We start from the raw sequence: 18,071 nt of genomic DNA on the forward strand, positions 1-18,071 counted from the left end.
GCGTGGGGTCAGGGTTCGCTCCGCCCCGGGCAGGTCTCTGTTCTGTCTCTGTAGGACCTACTCTTTGGGCACCAGTCATGGCGCATTGCTCGCTCAGAGGGCGCCCAGCCAGCCTTGGGGCACTGCGAGCCGAGTGATTGTGTCGTCTGTTCATCACCGTGTCCATAGAAACAGAACCCTCTGAGCCTTTGCAACTGCAGATCAGTTTTTTAAAGTGACAGGAAAGGAGTCCATTCATTAAAAATACTTAAAAAATTAAACCACTGTAAAAGGGAAAATTGAAATGAGCCAAAGGATAAAAATATCTTGGTTAACACTGCATTTGTGATATATATCATTCCATTTTTAGAAAATCTATGCACGTATGTTCGTAGTAATCTCCATGAGGAGCTACTTTCCAAAATGCAGGCCTGCTTTCTGCCCTTTGCACTAAATCGTGGCCACCTGCAGTCAGCAGGCACTCGTCTGTCCCGTCACTGGTGATCGTAGTGTGCTACCTCGGTGCATTTCTGTGCCCTCGTTTATTAGGTTCATCTGTACCTTTCCGTGTAAGGTAAGGGCTCTCCTGTGACATAAGCTCACGTTGAATTTTACAGTTTACGTTCCTTCTGCCTTTGGAAAGAGAACCCTGTGGTCTAGAAAACAGAGTGTGAGTGATTCCTCATCCTTTTTGTACCATTTTGATAAATCTAAAAACCTCAGGCTGTTTTTTTCTAGAGGCTTTTTTTTTTTTTTAACATCTGAGAGAAAGTGTGAGAGCACACACGCATGAGCGACGGAGGGGCAGAGAGAGAGGGAGACACAGAACCTGAAGCAGGCCCCAGGCTCTGAGCTGTCTGCACAGAGCCTGTCATGGGACTCGAACTCACGACCCGTGAGGTCATGACCTGAGCCGAAGTCAGAAGTCGGATGCTTAACGGACTGAGCCACCCGGGCGCCCCTAGGGTTTTCTGTTTAGGGATTGTATCACTTAAGAGGAGAGGCCCCCATATAGAAATTTGATCACCTTGAATGCATCTTAGCTTCCACCCCATAGTCTGACCTGGCTGTGAGGGGGCGCTGGAGGGTGTCTGCGGCTGCCCCTGTGGGCCTTGGGCTCACCCTTGCTCCCTGTGGGGTGAAGCCCGTCTCAGCCAGTTCGCCTTCCGGGGAAGCCATTTATCCCTTTGCTTCTGGATTCCCGCTGCCGAGACCATTTGGGGGTGTTATTAGATCTTTCTGTAAGTTAGGGACCTTAACAAAGTACAGAGTAAATTGAGAAGTCCTTTGTACAATTTTTAGCTATTCCTTTTTTTTTTTTTTTTTTTTGTTTTGTTTTGTTTTGTTTTAAACTAAGGGGAACTTTTCTGACAACTAATTAGCTAGGATGTGACAGCCGACACCATAGTTGCACTCGGATCACTGAGTCGTGCAGACCCGGTGAAGCTTCCAGAAGGACGAGCGGGAGGTTTTCCGTGCACAGCATGAGAACACACACCATGCTGACCACACCTTCCCAGGGCGAGGCTATCCTTGATAACTGGCCATTTGCCCAGAGTCTGAAGCTTGTCTTTTTATTTTTTCCAACATTCTTTTTGAAGGGCAATAGAAGTAGCAGGAACCGAATTCTTCTGCTTAGTATGCTGGCATAGCGAAACCCTGTGCCCGTCATCCAGACCAGATCCGGTCCACGGCGATGGCTGGGTCTCAGCTGTTCTGTGTGGTGCAGGGAGAGGACGCAGTGGCAGCTAGGCATCTGCCAGACCCACCACGTGTCGTCACAGGACCAGTTAGACAGCACGAGGGATCTTTCCTTTGAGGTCTGCGTGCTGCTAAGTCCGTTACAGATCTTCCCCCCCAAGGTAATGTCCTTACGCTCCTTAACCGGGGATGGAAAGTGCACACTGCGAATGTGGTCACTTGCCTTTAATATTTCCCTGTGAAATATTACTCCAAATTATACAGCACTTTTCAGCCCTTTTTCTTAGGCTGAAAGTATGTGGGGGCCCGAGTAATACAACTAGATGCCTGTGACGAACCAGTCTGCGGTCCTGGCAGTCCCTGCGTGAGGGGTCTTGGCCTCGGACGGAGCCAGGAGAGCCCAGGCCAAGCTTGGCCCCTGCCGCGTGCAGGCTTCCTGATTGCTCATGGAGTAGCTGCGAAATCGCCCTCATCGTTCCCAAACGGTTCTGGACGCTGCGATGTGCTTATCCCACTGTGATTTTTTTCCTTTTAAGATCCAAATCCTAGGGTGAAATTGAAAAGCCTCAGGGAGCCATGTCTCCAGATAAGAGCAAAGTAAACATCAAAGTGTCACGCCCAGGGGATCAGGTTTTATTCATCCAAAGCCAGGAGGAAGCCGGCCCGACACCTTTCTGCCGAAAAAGTACTGCACTGTGTCGTCCAGGTTGGAAGGGTCATCGCAGAACCGCTTTGAGAAAGGGGCGCTCCGGGGAGCATCTGGGGCGTGGGGTGTGATCCCCCTTGTTCTGCGGCTGCTCCTGAGAGAATGGGGCTCCCGGAAGAACGACCCATTGCAGCCCTAGTATAGGGAAGCAAAGGGTCTCTTATCCATACATTTAAAACAGCAGACCCAAACCTAACAAAACGAAACCCCAAAACTGTTCAGATCTCTTTTGTCCCCCAATTTTATTGAGATATAATTGAGAAAACTGTATCTTCAAAGCATACAGCTTGATGATTTGCTATACATAAACATTGTGAAATAGTTACCACAGTCAAGTTCGTTTTCTGTTTGTTTGGGTGGGTGGGTGGGTGTGTGTGTGTCCGTCCCCAGAACGCTTAGGCGCTTCATGCCAGAGTCCTCGTGAGATGGTCTTCATCTATAAATAAGATAAAATCGTTTTCAAGCAGGGATCAGCCTTAGTGTAAGCTCAGGTCCTGAAAAAAATTTCGTTCTGGTCAGCAGCCCTGCTTTTCCATACAGCATAGTTTCAGGGAAGACTCCATTTAAGTTTTGAAAGGAATTCACAGAGAGAATACTTATTTCGTGTTCTCCTTTCAAAAAGGAGGTCCACAGCGAACCCAAGTTTCTCAGCGTGGATCCTGCAGACTGGAAAATCCTAATCTGAGCTGTGCCTCCAAAGGCGGGGTGTTCGTGACCCTGCACGGGCACGCACTATGGGATCTTCACGCACCCACAGCCCTGCCTGGTGAACGCCTGTCGTTTTTAAAGCAGCATTCCCAGGGTGGAGTTGGGACGGTGGTACAGAGAAGCCTTCTAAGAGATGTGGCTGTCGTGTGTGGAAACGACGCTGCTTCTCCGAGCAGAGGTGGCCCCCAGGGGCCGGTGGCTGCATCCCAAGCACACCAGCAGTGTGTTTGGATGCTGTCGGGGCCAGGACGCCGTGACCACATGGGCAGGGCAGAGGGGCACATCTGCTTTGCGTCCTGCTCTGCCAGATCCCTGGGAGGGGTGGGCACCCTGCAGAGCGAGATGGGGTGGCCCTGCGCTGTCAGGGTCTCGCTCACACCTCCGGGCCCCTCGTTTATAGTGTCCATCACGGAGAGGATTAAATGCCAGCAGATTCTGGAGAACACCCGCCGCCCAGGTCTAACTGGCGAATAGCAGGTGCTCAGCAAATGTGAGTGCCCTTTACTCCGTGACCCAGATGGCAGTCTGAGGGGTTACCTGATGGGTTAGGAAACTAGGGAAGTTGCTCAGAAATGAGCGTTGCCGGGACTGTGCCGAGGACTGGGGGCGGAGCCAGGAAAGAACCCTGGGCCTCTGAATGTTGCCTGTGCTTTTCGCCACTGTCACCGTTTTGGGTCTGAAAACAGTCCATCCAAAGTAGTCCCCGTTCCTAGAACTTGCTCACCAGATACACTCCAAATTCTACCTTTAACCGTTCAATGCTGATGCCTGTCCCTACGAATAGAGGCACAGAAACGTAACCAGATACAACGTAAAAAACACCGTTGGTGTCCATCTTCTTTCTGTTCCAGTTCCTGCCTCCTGAGCCCAAGTGATCCCCCCGCCCCGTCCCCACACCCCCACCCCCACCCCCCAGCCTGAGACGGTGGTGAAAGTGCTGTGCGTGAGGAAGGGGACTTTGTAAGCGCTCCAGCATTTCGTTGATGGTACCTAAGATGTTCATTTGCTCTCAGAATCTCCACTAACACTCACTTTTCCAAGTTCATCTTCCCAGAAGCGTTCTTAAAGCGGATTCTGATTTTCTGAAATGGCAAGGATACTTTATTTTTAAAACCTCGTTATTTTAACACTGCATCGTTAGGTGTGATTCTGACATCCCAGCAACGTGAAGCTGTAAGCTCACCAGCTGCCATTAACTTATGGTGCGTTTTGTCAGATTTTATGCGGTGTATGTGAACTTAATATAGACTCCATAGCCCTGGAAGCTGTGACTTGTCAGAATTGCAAAATTACATTGTCTGGGCTTGTGGCACAAATAGCAGTAGTACAGATTTCAAATGAGTGAGTTTTGGGAGTCTCCGTATCATTATTATCTGGGGTTGTTTAGCTCAGTTCGTAGAGGGCCTGACCCGGACGGAATACCAGGGTCATGGGTGTGATTCTGGCTACTTCCTCGGTCTCAGGAGCTCAGTCTATAAATTTTTTATATGGCTGTCCTTCACTCCAGACCCTGGGGACAGCGTGTCAGGCTGAAGGCAGCACTGCCCCCAGGAAGCCCAGTTGGAGATTGCTCGCGATTCTGATAGGCAGACCAGTAGTTCTCACGCGGCTCACAGGTTAGCCACACTTGGGAAGCTTTTAGAAAATACTCCGGCGCCTGGGGCGCCTGGGTGGCGCAGTCGGTTAAGCGTCCGACTTCAGCCAGGTCACAATCTTGCGGTCCGTGAGTTCGAGCCCCGCGTCGGGCTCTGGGCTGATGGCTCAGAGCCTGGAGCCTGTTTCCGATTCTGTGTCTCCCTCTCTCTCTGCCCCTCCCCCATTCATGCTCTGTCTCTCTCTGTCCCAAAAATAAATAAACGTTGAAAAAAAAAAAAATTAGAAAATACTCCAGCGCCTAGGTGGCTCAGTCGGTTAAGTGGCCGACTTCGGCTCAGGCCATGGTCTCCCGGTTCATGGGTTTGAGCCCCGCGTCAGGCTCTCTGCCGACAGCTCAGAGCCTGGAGCTTTTCAGATTCTGTGTCTCCCTCTCTCTCTGCCTCTCCCTCACTCGTGCTCTGTCTCTTTCTCAAAAATAAACAAACATTAACATTTAAAAAAAAATTAAGACAATACTCCTACAAGGGGCTTCACGTGTGGATCGTCAACCAGTTGATCTAGCCATGGGTGTTTCTTTTTTTTTTTTTTTTTTCAACGTTTATTTTATTTTTGGGACAGAGAGAGACAGAGCATGAACGGGGGAGGGGCAGAGAGAGAGGGAGACACAGAATCGGAAACAGGCTCCAGGCTCTGAGCCATCAGCCCAGAGTCTGATGCGGGGCTCGAACTCCCGGACCACGAGATCGTGACCTGGCTGAAGTCAGACGCTTAACCGACTGCGCCACCCAGGCGCCCCTAGCCATGGGTGTTTCTTAAAGCTCCCGAAACGAAGCTCATGCGTGGCCAGGGTTGAGGTGCACTGGAAAGGGGGTGCACACAACTTGGAGTGGTTTCGTTGTACTTCCTAGGGCTCCTTAATGATGCTCACATCCCGGAAGAGAGAAAAGCCGCCTTTTGGCTACAGTGTTCTATTTGGCTTTTACTATCTGTCATTTGGCTTTTAGGGCATGGCTGAACAGTGCTGGAATCTCTTCAGCAATGAATCATAAGATTTGGTTGTTTTAAACATGAAATGAGGCGTTTTGATAAATCAAGATGCATTCTTTTAATGTTTGTTTATTTTTGAGACAGAGCATGAGCAGGGTAGGGGCAGAGAGAGGGAGACACAGAATCCGAAGCAGGCTCCAGGCTGAGCTCTGAGCACAGAGTGTGACGCGGGGCTCAAACTCACGAACTGTGAGATCATGAGCTGAGCCGAAGTTGGCTGTTTAACTGACTGAGCCACCAGGCGCCCCTCAAGATGCAATTTTTTAAATGTTTATATTTGAGAGGGAGAGACAGAGTGCGTGAGCATGAGCCGGGGAGGAGGCAGAGAGAGAGGGAGACAGAATCTGAAGCAGGCTCCAGGCTCTGAGCTGTCAGCACAGAGCCCGGCGCGGGGCTCGAACTCACCATGGGCTCTTTGGAAGCCCAGTACCGGCTGTGTGGTTGATTGAACTTTGGCACCAAGATTTACGTGAAAATAAAAGAGAAATGATTCTGTTTAAAGGGCCCAGCAGACTGGGGGGCTCTCCTCGCAGACATCTGGGTGGAGAGGAGGCTCGCGGTCACTCCCCTGAGCTGGGGTCTTTACGTTACCCGCTCATTCCTCACTGCACTTCTGGCTCATTCTTGGCTCTCCTTTGGAGCGCGTGTGTTCCTGCCAGGACCGTGGGACGACCCATTTCTCCCCTGAAGCCTCGCACACAGTGGAGGGATTCCCGTTGCTTGGCCGCGTCTTCCCCCTTTCGTTTGCTCCGCACAAGCTTGGGCTGGTTTTCACTCTGCCCTTGGCTGCGCTTTGGGGTTTCTTACGTGATCGCCTCGGGCAGGACCTGTCTTCCTTTTGGAGGCAGAGCAGGCCCTCGGGTGACACCCGCTGAGCTTGGAAGATGAACCGGAAGGTCAGCGTTGAGGGTAGAGCCGGGAGGGGGACCAGGGAGGGCGGCAGTGCCCTGTTTTTCCTCCGAGGCACTTCAGGTCGTCAGGCGCCAGCTTTTTTAACAGGTGTGCGTCAGGCCACTGCGGTTGCGTGACACACGCTTGTGTGAGTTGTTCATGTTCTGAGCGTCCCCGAGAGGATGCATTCCACGTTAAGAGATGGTCCTGACAAGCTCGGCTTTTGACCACGGCCGGAGGGACAGATCGGGGATGAAGGCGTTTACGCCGAAGGAGGGGGAGTTTGCGGGAGGGACGGCAAGTTGCCCACGACGGGTGGACGCTCGTCACACGTACCAGGACCACTGCTTTGTCGCTCGGTAACACTGCCGTGTGGTGGGGGGGAGCTGAGGGCTTGCTGGGCACTCGGGGCAGCGACGGGCACGGGCCCTGCCCTTGGCCGGCTTGGCAGGTGCTAAGTGGGCTGGAGCCTGTGCGGGGGTGGGGTGGAGGGAGAGGCAAGTTAGAGGACGCCGAGTGTAGGCTGGTGATGCTCCAGGCACCGTGGAGACATACAGGAGGAGACCCGTTTGAGCCTTGAAGCCACGACGTCAGGCAGGACGAGGGGGCCCTCCTCGAGAACCTTTGTCATCGCCGTGCTGGAATCCGAGTAGCAGCTGGCGCTGCAGGCTCTCGGTCCCCAGACGTTCCCACTCCTCTCGTCCCCTCGGTGTGTGACTGCCCCCACTATCCCGAAGCCTCCCAGGGAGCCTGCACAGCCCTCTTCTCCGGCACTTGCCAGGGTGGCCGGGTCACCTGCTCCCGTCTGCACCCTCTGTGGGGCTCTGTCCCCGCCCCCTGCAGGGTAGGGGACGTCCCTGCCTCCCTGCCCGGCCGGCAGGTGCAGCCGCTCTAACTGCTCACTCGTGCAGTGTTGGCGCGAGCCCGTGGGGCTGGGGACTGGACGGGGGGCAGGGCCGCGAGCCCCTGTGGCCAGGTTGCCCCGAAATTCGTGCAGTCACGCCGTTCCGAGGCCGTCGGGCCGCCGCGTCCGGGGGGCTCCCCAGCAGGCTCCGAGAAAGCCGCGGCCTTGGTTTGAGAGCCACCTCAACTCCGTTACCAAGGGTCAACCTGTGCCGTGTTTTCTAGTTTCGGTACGAAAGAGCCATCTGTTCTGTTCTGACAACAGAAACGCATCCCGCGTAGATACCCTGTCTTCACTCCCGTTACCTTAAAGGGTAGCCAGAGCGGTCTGAGATGAATGAACCCGGCTGTGCTAGGTTGTCGCCCCCCGACCCCGAGGTCCCGGAGACGGCGCTGGGCAGGGCCGATCACCGCCTGCGTCCTGGCCGGGAAGCTTCCAAAACGGAGCGCGCCCCGAACGTCACCTTCCCCGTCTTTCCGCCTCCCAGAGCGCCGAACAGATCGCTGCGCTGTGTAGGAGTTTCGACGACTCGCACACCACCAGCATGGAAGGGCCGAGGGGGACCCGGGAGCCACCTCCGAGGCCGCTGGCTCGCCACCTCTCCGACGCGGATCGCCTCCGGAAAGTCATCCAGGAGCTGATGGACACGGAGAAGTCCTACGTGAAGGTAACGGGCGACTCCGCACCTTCTTGCCAGCTCTGTGGCCCCGCGGCGGCCAGCGGTATGTGGGCGGGGGCCCCCGGGGCGCATGCGCCCCGGAGCCCAGCACTCCTGACGCAGCCCCCTGCCCCTCGAAGTGGTGAATTGCCGCCGGGGAGGGGGCGAGGGTGCAGGAGCTGGGAGGGCCCGGAAGGATCGGCTCCTCGGCTCCCTTGGTTACCACGGTAGCTTTCACTATGGAAACATGTTCTAGCTCATCGTCTGCAGTCTGTGGGAAGGGAGTCTCCTGGCGGAGTCGGAGGGGGCCGGAGAGCACTTAGGGGAGGAGGGACTGGGGGACAGCTTGCTCCCAGGAGACTGTTGCTGCGGCCCCCAGACCTGCCTGGTGGAGGTCACTGTGCGGGACAGAGTCCCACGCTGGAGCAGCTGGCCTACACGTGGCCGCTCCCACGCCCGTGCGGACGGGTGGTTGCTGAGAATCTTCGGCACCCGAAGCATTCACTTATTTATCTCTGAAGCCCCCAGTAAATAGTTCGAGACACATTTTTTAAAAGTTTTATTTATTTTGAGAGAGAGGGAGGGAGGAAGAGAATGAGAATGAGAATCCCAAGCAGGCTCCACACTGTGGGTATGGGGCCCCGTGCGGGACTTGAACTTACAAACCGTGAGATCACCACCTCAGCCAAAATCCCGAGTCGGACGCTTAACCGGCCGAGCCCCCCGGGCGCCCCTATAGTTTGAGAGACATATTTTACGAAGAGCACTGGAGCCTGGGAAGGGAAGACAGAGTTCTTTTGCTTTAAGTATTTGCTGAGGCTCGGGTAGTACCGTAAGCTCACTTCATTGGCCAGTTCTGGAAGCAGCAGGGCACAGGGCAGTGGGCAGAGGATCCCGCCTGGCTTTGCCTTGGTGCAGCGGCCTGGCCTGGGGCCGTCCCCTCCACCTCCGTCCTCCCGCGTCTCAGACGGGCGTGCCCTTGTTCCTGCACAGGTGCGTGCACACACAGACACAGCTGTCACCTTCTTTCTCCGCGAGACGGGCCTGAGCTTCCCCTTTCATTAGTGTCCCTGTCATTTTATCTGGGCTTTACTGAAGGCCTCATACACAGGTAGCCCAGGAAAACTACCCAGAGCCCCTTCTTTTTGGTCCCATAGAGAAGAAAAGAAAGCTATGGAGTTGACAGTTTAATTTCACGTCCTGTTACGTGTTGTCCTGCGGATGATGTGAACGTTGGGGAGCTCAGACTAGATTTCTGGATCTTCCTGTGACCGTGATGGCCTCTCCCAAGCAGCTTTGTGCGCTGTGGTTTGAGGCTTCAAGAGACCCTCCGGCCTCTTGAGGGTGGCCATGAGCTTTCCACCGAGATTCATTCAAGGGCAGAATTCCTTGAAGTCCCCTTCCTGTTGTCGCTGATGTTCTGTTTTACCGTGAGGCCGCACGGGAGGCTGGTTTCCCTGAGATGCTGGTAGGGTATAAAGGTGGACGTTGTGGGTGAGCTAGACAGGAAGGACCCTTCTCTCTGCAAGAAACCTGCACTTTGTTCCCTTAGGGCTGCAGCTGTCCGGCCCCGCGGCTCCGCGCCTGCCTGCTCGAGGCGTGTAAGTCCCGCCGAGCAGCACCGGCCGCACGAGGGAAGAGGGCAGCCTGTCACTGTCTCTCACAAAATAACCAGCACCCGGTGCCTCTTGTGATTCGCACACACACCGTTTTTATTTTGTGGTTTCTTTTCGTGGCTGACATTTAACACGGGATTTTACTTGTTCGTCTAACCTTGATCCCTGCATGCGTGCAACTTGGAATTTTCAGCCTTTGTGTGTTCCCTCGAGATACGGTTCAGTAACTCAGCACACCTCCCTGCTCGGAAGCAGTCGCCGGGGAGGATGGTGAGGGAGGGAAGGCCAGGGAGCTGTTTGTTGCGAAATAGTAAAAGGCCTCCCAGGCCTGTCTACTTGCTCCCAGAATCTATGCCATAAGGTTCTGGAGGCTTCGGGCTCTTACAGAAAGCTCTCTGGGTCTCGATTTCTCCATTGTAAAGCAAGAGAGCAAAGTAACGGACTTTGTAGTCGATCACTTAATGTTTTCATACTCAAAATTCTTCAGAATAAGCGAAACAAGAAAAAAATCTTTCCTATTACAAAATTATATCCTGGTCTTGGCTTCAAATTATCGCAAATAAACCATTTATGGAAGGAGTTGTATAAATGCCATCAACTCCCACTGTTCCGTACTACTGGGGCCCGGTGTACTGGGGGCTCAAATATGGCCTAGATTATAGGCCGCTGATCCTTGGACATTTTTTCTTGCATTTGAATACGGGAGTTCGAAATTCTGCTAATGCGTCAACCCCAGAGTTGAAGAGCTTCCCAGGTCTTGTCCTGTCCTTCTCAGCTCCGTGGTGGGGCTGTCACCATGCTCCCCGGTACAGAGGAGGAAGCCAGGGGAGCCGGCAGGGGTGCTCATGCCCGACAGAAGTGCCTCGCCAGAGCTCCCCTTCTCCGAGGGGAGGCGGATGCCCCCTTGCACCGGTCCACAGAAGGAGTGGCTCTGTCACCAAGCTGTCTAAGCAGAGTAGGTGACCCAGATGCTGCGTGTACTGTGGGATTAGCCCGTGTGAATTAGGGCAGAAATGAGAGTAACCAGTTTTATTTATTTACTTACTTACTTATTTAATTTTTTTAATGTTTATTTTTGAGAGACAGAACATGAGTGGGGAGGGGCAAAGAGTGACACACACACACACACACACACACACACACACACACACACACACACAGACTCCGAAGCAGGCTCCGGGCTCTGAGCTGTCAGAGATCATGAGATCATGACCCATGAGATCATGACCTGAGCTGCAGTCAGACACTTAACCCATGGAGCCGCCCGGGCGCCCCTGATAAGTAACCACTTCTGGGTCACAGATTGCAACAAGACACGATTCCATCATTCCCAGTGGGAGCCTGGAGCTGTGGTCAGGGTTGCTGGAAACTCTTGGGTATTTTGGAGACATGAGTGATAAAGACTCTTTTCTTCCACGTTTCAGGATCTGAGCTGCCTCTTTGAATTATATTTGGAGCCACTTCAGAATGAGACCTTTCTCACCCAAGACGAGGTAATCGGTCCCCCGCCACCCCCACCCCCACCCCCCCCTCCCCCGCCATCCACTAACGCACAGGTTAGTCTCTGTTTGCCCTTTAGTGGACCTCCCCGGAGGTTGTGTCTCCTGATTCCCCAGAGAACACACGGGACTTAAGCATCGTCAGAGGGACCAGGCGTGGCCTCCTCCAAAGCCGTTTATGTGGCCTCTGCCACGTGAGGCCCAGCAGCAAGAGTTTGTAGATGGAGGACAGTCACGCCCTTTTTGTAGGAAGTGGGGCCCAAAGTCACTCCTTAATCCATGACTTGTTCGTGTTCAGCCTCCGTAATTGGTTCTTTGCTACTGACTTCCGTTGTTTACCAGTTTGAATCCTGAAAAGGTTCCATCCGTTTAAAAAGTTAGTTTGGAACTGCCGGAGCTGGAGCTGTAAACCCCTGTGTACAGACGGTGTCCCAGAGGGAATATGCTGCCTTCGTTCAAGGATTTACTTCTGTCTGCTGCTCCCCGAAGGACTGGGGATTTGTTGGGGCCCCTCTCCACCCCCACCGCTGATGCCCTCTGTTCAATCCCGGCCTTCATGTAGATGGAGTCACTGTTCGGCAGCTTGCCAGAGATGCTGGACTTTCAGAAGGTGTTTCTGGAGACTCTGGAGGATGGGATTTCAGCCGCCTCTGACTTTAACACCCTTGAAACTCCCTCACAGTTTAGAGTAAGTAGTTTTGACTTAGGTTTAAAGCAGAACTGGGTGGGTAGAGTGTGGCGTCCGCCCTTGGAAAAGAAAGTGTCCCTTGACTGCTGACAAGGTAAGTTCAGTGCTTTCGTTGCACTGTTTTCCTGTGGCAGCTGGTGAGAGGCTACATTTTTACTTGAGTGGCCCCTTAAGCAGAAGTCTGGGTGGCCCAGGTTTTGTGGAGTCGGCCTGGTGGCTGACCGTGCCCACGCTCTTCACTCAAGTCCGCTGAAGGATATGTAGGGGGTTTGCTTGCGAAGCAGGAGCGCTGGCCCTGAGTCTCATCCTTCATTTTCACAAGGTCCTGTGACCCAGGGACATGGGTCCTGTGACACGGGTCGGTGGTACTGAGGGAGTCCTCTCTTCTGTGGAGCCCGTCTCCAGTGTGAGCATCCGGGACCCGGAAGGAGCCCCTCTGGGGAAGGAAAGGAGGCAGACGGTAGAAAGGGGGCAGGTCGGTACCCAGACGAGAGCATTTGTCCCGAGTAAGGCACAGTTGGCTTGATTATCCTCTCAGGTCATTCGTATCCCATTTTGTCAGGTGTATTTTTGTAGAACTTTCTTTCTTGCCCTTTGCCTGTAGTGTCAGTAGGCTCGGCTGCCAGAAAGCTTTCAATCAAACTGAAGATCTGTGAGGGAAATACCAGACTGTTCTCCGTCTGCCGTGAAAATGGCACAGTCTTGGGCTTATTTCATTTGGTGATTTTCTGAGGCATTAGTGCGCTGGTGTCTGAAAGATGCCACGGATGCACTGAAGTAGTCAGAGGCCACGCCAGGGCCAGCAGACGTTGAGTAAACCATGACCGATGTGACTTTTCTTCCCCTTCTAGAAACTACTGTTTTCCCTTGGAGGCTCTTTCCTTTATTACGCGGACCATTTTAAACTGTACAGCGGGTTCTGTGCTAATCATATCAAAGTACAGAAGGTTCTAGAGCGAGGTAAGTTGCTCATACCTTTATATCTGTGCTTTTTTTTTAAATTGTTAACAGAGTAAATTTGCATGTAATAAGTAGGGATAAATGCAGTTTTGATGGATCCTGCTCCGTTCTTGACCTTGAAATTGAGAGATATTAAAGGGAAACTTTTCAGTTTATTTCAGTTTATCAGCAACAGTGGACACATGTCCTAAGAGCAGAGACATTTCTTTCCCCATGTGTCACTTTGCTGTTCAGTTACCTCTGGATTCTTTTTTACCAAATGCCTTGATCTAAAAACTCAGAACCATGAGCCCCTGGATGGGGACAGAAAACACTATGCTGTTTTGTTTCTTCCTTGTTAACCTTCTCACACCCAAGGAATCACTGCACTCATAAGAAGTGTTAACTAAACTTAAAGGCTTTTTTGTGGAACCAGGAAAAAACTAACATTTAACAGCCCACACCCTCTCACTGAAATACCTTTCATCTTTCCACTTAAAAAAATTTTTTTTTAATGTTAATTTATTTTGAGAGAAAGAGAGCAAGCTGGTGGGGCGGGAGAGAGAGAGGGAGGGAGGGAGGGAGAGAATGAATCCCAAGCAGGCTCCGTGCTGTCAGCACAGAGCTTGATTTGTGGGGCTCGATCCCACAACCCATGAGATCATGACCTGAGCTGAAATTAAGAGTCGGACGCTTAACCAACTGAGCCATCCCGGTGCCTCTCTCCACATTTTTATCATCTCACTTTATTCTAGTGGCTTTAACTGAAGACTCTCCTTTTCTTTTGTCTGCGTAGACCTGCGTGGTCGACCCCCTCACTCTTCCCTTTCGTGCTGCCATCAGACATCGCTCTGTGGAACTGAGGGAGATGCCTGAGTGCGGGTTCCTGCCCGGCAGCGGGTCAGGTTTAGGCACACGGCCCGTGCCCTGAGCCACCTGGGCTTTCGGTGACGGGCCAGCCCGTCAGCCCAGCCTGGGAAGTGTATTCAGAGATCTGGTGACAGCCGTGACCTCCTTTAGGTGCACGCATGTTGTGAGGAATGTTGCAGCACAGTTCCCATCACCATCGCGTTAACCTGCTGTTCGGTCTGGTCCGGTAATACCCAGACCAGGAACGCTGCTTTCCCTGAGGTGGCTCTGTTGCTGAGGCTTCTCTCAGTTACACACACATCTTCACGTACGAGATGACAGTTCTCAAATCGGTCTCTCTCTGAAGATGCTTCTCTGTCCCAGTCTTTGGAACTCTCATACGTTTCTGGTGGCGAAGATCAGAGGAGGAAAAATCAGTGATGCCGGCACAGGACTTGAGGTCGTGAGCAGCGACGATTCGGTTTGTACGGAGAACATCAAACAAATACGGGAGTGTCTGAGGCTCGGACAGTACAGGCATCTTATGAAAATGTGTGCCGTCCTGTTTACGTTCATCAGAACCGTCTCCAGACCAGGTTTCCAGGCTGCCTGACTTCTCCGGTGTGAACTGGGGGATAAGACCCGAACCTGCTGAAACCTCAACTGTTATCATGTCTTCAATTCCTAGGATCAAAATGACTCCCCCCTGCCCCCACCCCCCCAGGACTTGAATGCCTTCTTTAGAAATACAAGTGGCCTCATGCGGTTCACTCCCGTTATAATTGGCTGCCACTCTAGAAGCCAGTGAGTCAGGGCTCTCTTCTGGGACAGAACTCTTCTGTATTTGAACGTTTCTTAGTTGCATCAACACGGCAGTAGCCGCCAAGCTCAGTTCTAAGCCCCTCCTGTCTGTCATATGCTTCTAAACGGCATTGTCAGAAAGGATCTCACGGTGGTTGTTCAGTGTTTCTTTCTCCAGACCAGGGAACAGACTCTGCAGTATCATGGAAGGCATGTGGAGGTTTATTCCAACACTCTGAGCATTAGCCGGCTCCATGGATGCGCCCCTGCCATTTGGTTTACATCTGGATCTTTCCAGTTTCGTGGAAGACCAGGCTCAGGTTTAAGAAACGGAGTCTCGAAGTGCCGGGAGTTAACGAGCTCTAGCCCAAATCTGCCTCTTGTACTTGTTTAAACAGAGACCTGACTCCATCGGCGTTTCCTCCCAGAAACGCCTTCTTCTTGAAGGTCAATACACAGTAACGTTAGTGCATCACCAATGCTTTGCTCGGTTCTGAAGGATCGTCTCGCCATCCACTTGGGTGGTCACATTCAAAATGGTACCACGCCTCCTAGAAGTTGTAGGTTTTGCCTTTGGAACAGAACCCCAGGGGAGGGTGTAATTTCATTCAAATCAGCTGAATTCCAAACAGCTGGTCACCCAGGGTCAGCAGGTGGAATCCAAAGCAGCCACTTGTGCATCTGTTGGCTCTCTCGAAACTAAATGGAGTTGGGTTCCCGTGTGTGCTCTTCGTGATGTCAGACTCTGAACACAGGGAATGTTCACTGCCACAGAGGTGCCGTGTGGTGGAAGGACTGGACTGCTCAGAGCTGTGGAGGTGAAGGCAGCAGTGCTTATCAATTTATTTTAAAAGAAAGATAGGGGTACCTGGTGGCTCAGTCAGCTAAGCGTACGACTCTTGATTCGGCTCAGGTCATGATCTCATGGTTCGTGAGTTCAAGCCCCACGTCAAGCTTCTGCATTGACAGTGTGGAGCCTGCCTGGGATTCTCTCTCTCCCTCTCTCTCTCTTCTCCCACCGCCCCCCCCCCCACCAAGCCCCCCACTTGTGCTCTCTCACTCAAAATAAATAAACTTAAAAAAAAAGATAACCCCTAAGTATACAGAGTAAGTAACGATCTGTGCTAGGACGGTGTTGGGGGGGTGGTGGAATACTGGTTTATTTTGCTATGGGATTCTTCTGTAGAATAGGATATAGGATGATGCATTTTCGTGGCTTTGTGAATTGGTTGAAACTCACTTTTTAGGCACCTAGAACAATCTCTCTCACGGGTTTGCATGTGAATGTCTCGAAAGTCAGACATTCCTGCATTTCGACTTGGTGTTCCTCTCTGGCATATGTAAGCTCCCTTTGCCGGTGGGATTGGCCCCAGAGCTGTGATGCCGAATCCTTGTTGACGGCTGGGTGCCGGGCCCACTGAAGCATTTGGGTTTTTGTCAAGAACGTCATTGGGAGGGCTGTTGAATAGACGATCTGGGACTGCATTAGAAACGGAATGAAGTCGGGTTTCGTTCACGCTGCTGTGCTCTTCTAAGGGTCTTTTCCCCACCTGCTTGTAGCTAAAACTGATCAAGCCTTCAAGGCTTTTCTGGACGCCCGGAATCCCACCAAACAGCATTCCTCCACCCTCGAGTCCTACCTCATCAAGCCAGTTCAGAGGGTGCTCAAATACCCTCTGCTGCTCAGGGAGCTCGTGTCACTGACGGACCACGAGAGCGAGGAGCACTACCACCTGACAGGTGAGGAGACAGAGGCAGCGCTCGTGAACGCCACGGCTGCCAGCCGCCAGCCCGCGGGGCCCCTCTTCCCAGCCTCGTTTCACACATGGCGACTGCAGTTCCTACAGTGACCGAGTGGGGATTAAAGGAGATGATTCACATAAACCACCCATCAGAGCACCTGCTAAGTGGAAAGTGCCCAACCAGTGTTCGCGTTTATCATGAGCAATACTTTGTGTTGCCTCATTCCGAAGAAAACCGGAGTGGAAGGCCAGTCTGTGGTTCTTCGTTGTAAGGACTGGATGGCAGTGGGCTGTTTGAGCCCTACCTGAGGAATGCTTCTGTTAGTAAGGAAAGCCTCGAGTCCTGGCCGGAATCTTGAACTTACCACTGTTGGTAGGCCTTAAAATTAATAAAATGACGATTTCCTACTTTTCAGAGGCACTAAAAGCAATGGAAAAAGTAGCCAGCCACATCAATGAGATGCAGAAGGTCTATGAGGATTACGGGACCGTGTTTGACCAGCTTGTGGCGGAGCAGAGTGGAACAGAGAAGGAGGTCAGTGGGACTTCCAGATCCTGAGAAGCGTGATGCGTTTGTTCACTGAATCCGTTGGCACCCTCCAGAGCAGGCCGCCCTGTTCGGGCTCTCCTGGAGGAGGGTGGGCCTAAAGTTTCTTTGATCTAAGTGCTTACAATAAGCCACACCATTTAAGTGTAAATGTGACATAAAATTCATGACACCGGTGTGAGAATGTAACCTTATGTCACCTTAACACTGTACAGAAGAAAGTAAGAAATCTCATTTAGCTCGTCCCTCCCTCCTCCTCCCTTTCCGTGGGGCAGGAGGCAAGACTAATGCACAGAGGCTGGCGCATCTATGGAGGGCGCAAGCTGGCAGAGAGAATCCCAGCCTGTGGGGAGAACCTAGGGCTTTTCTGCTTTTCTTCCTTCACATCTGACATCGGTGGCCACCTCCTTACTTACGGAACTAGTTGTCCCTAGAGTGACACCATCTCTCTCTCGCTTTCTTTTCTGGCTGATTACTAAATCAGGATCTTGAGCTTTTAAAGGCTACCTGTAAGAGGAAACATAGTTTCACTAGAAAAAGGCAAGGACAGAAAACTGGAGTTGAGTTTTTTTATTAGTTTCAGCGCTGGTGCCTCTTGATGTGCAAGCCCAGAGCAGTTTGTGGCTCCGGGCTGGTGAGTGCACTAGAGCCCCGGGTAGATATTAGTGAGGACAACGTAGGAGAGCCTTGAACCGTCAGAGAATTGGCACCGTGGAGTAGGTCACGAGGCGTGTCTCACCCACATACGACGTGTGCACTGAACAAAATGCCTTCCCAGTTAGCTTCTTTTTCAGACAGTTTGATGCGTCGCTCGTATTTTCAAAACTTACGCTATTTAAAGGCCCCATGTTTACAGGGGCCATAATAAATCGAGGGTGCTTGCATTTTGGCAGTCACCGGTATATGGTGACACACGTATGTGATTCACGCTCCCAACGGGAGACGGTCTACCCCCCGCAGTCTCCATGTCTTTGTCTCTCGTTTTTACGAAACAGGTGACAGAACTTTCCATGGGGGAACTTCTGATGCACTCTGCAGTCTCCTGGTTGAATCCATTTCTGTCTCTAGGAAAAACCAGAAAGGACCTCGAGCTCACAGTGTTTGGTTAGTATGCCATTCGAAAGCACATAAACTTACAAAAGGCTGGTGGTGATGAAGAACTTCCTAAAGCCACCAGGCCGGCTAACTCCGGGTTTCCGA

The 18,071-nt window shown here is 52.3% G+C and overlaps 1 protein-coding gene across 1 annotated transcript in view; it reads left to right on the forward strand.

Moving 5' to 3' along the window:
* TIAM2 (TIAM Rac1 associated GEF 2) overlaps positions 1-18,071 on the forward strand; it is a 191,288-nt gene that overhangs the window by 167,041 nt on the left and 6,176 nt on the right. The window contains 7 exon segments of the mRNA XM_045500104.1: positions 8,020-8,199; positions 11,231-11,299; positions 11,868-11,993; positions 12,845-12,953; positions 16,143-16,322; positions 16,741-16,859; positions 17,867-17,975. Coding sequence (XP_045356060.1) covers positions 8,020-8,199; positions 11,231-11,299; positions 11,868-11,993; positions 12,845-12,953; positions 16,143-16,322; positions 16,741-16,859; positions 17,867-17,975 — 892 coding nt within the window.

The sequence above is a fragment of the Leopardus geoffroyi genome, chromosome B2 (genome assembly GCF_018350155.1).
Source record: "Leopardus geoffroyi isolate Oge1 chromosome B2, O.geoffroyi_Oge1_pat1.0, whole genome shotgun sequence".
Classification (NCBI taxonomy): Eukaryota; Metazoa; Chordata; class Mammalia; order Carnivora; family Felidae; genus Leopardus; species Leopardus geoffroyi.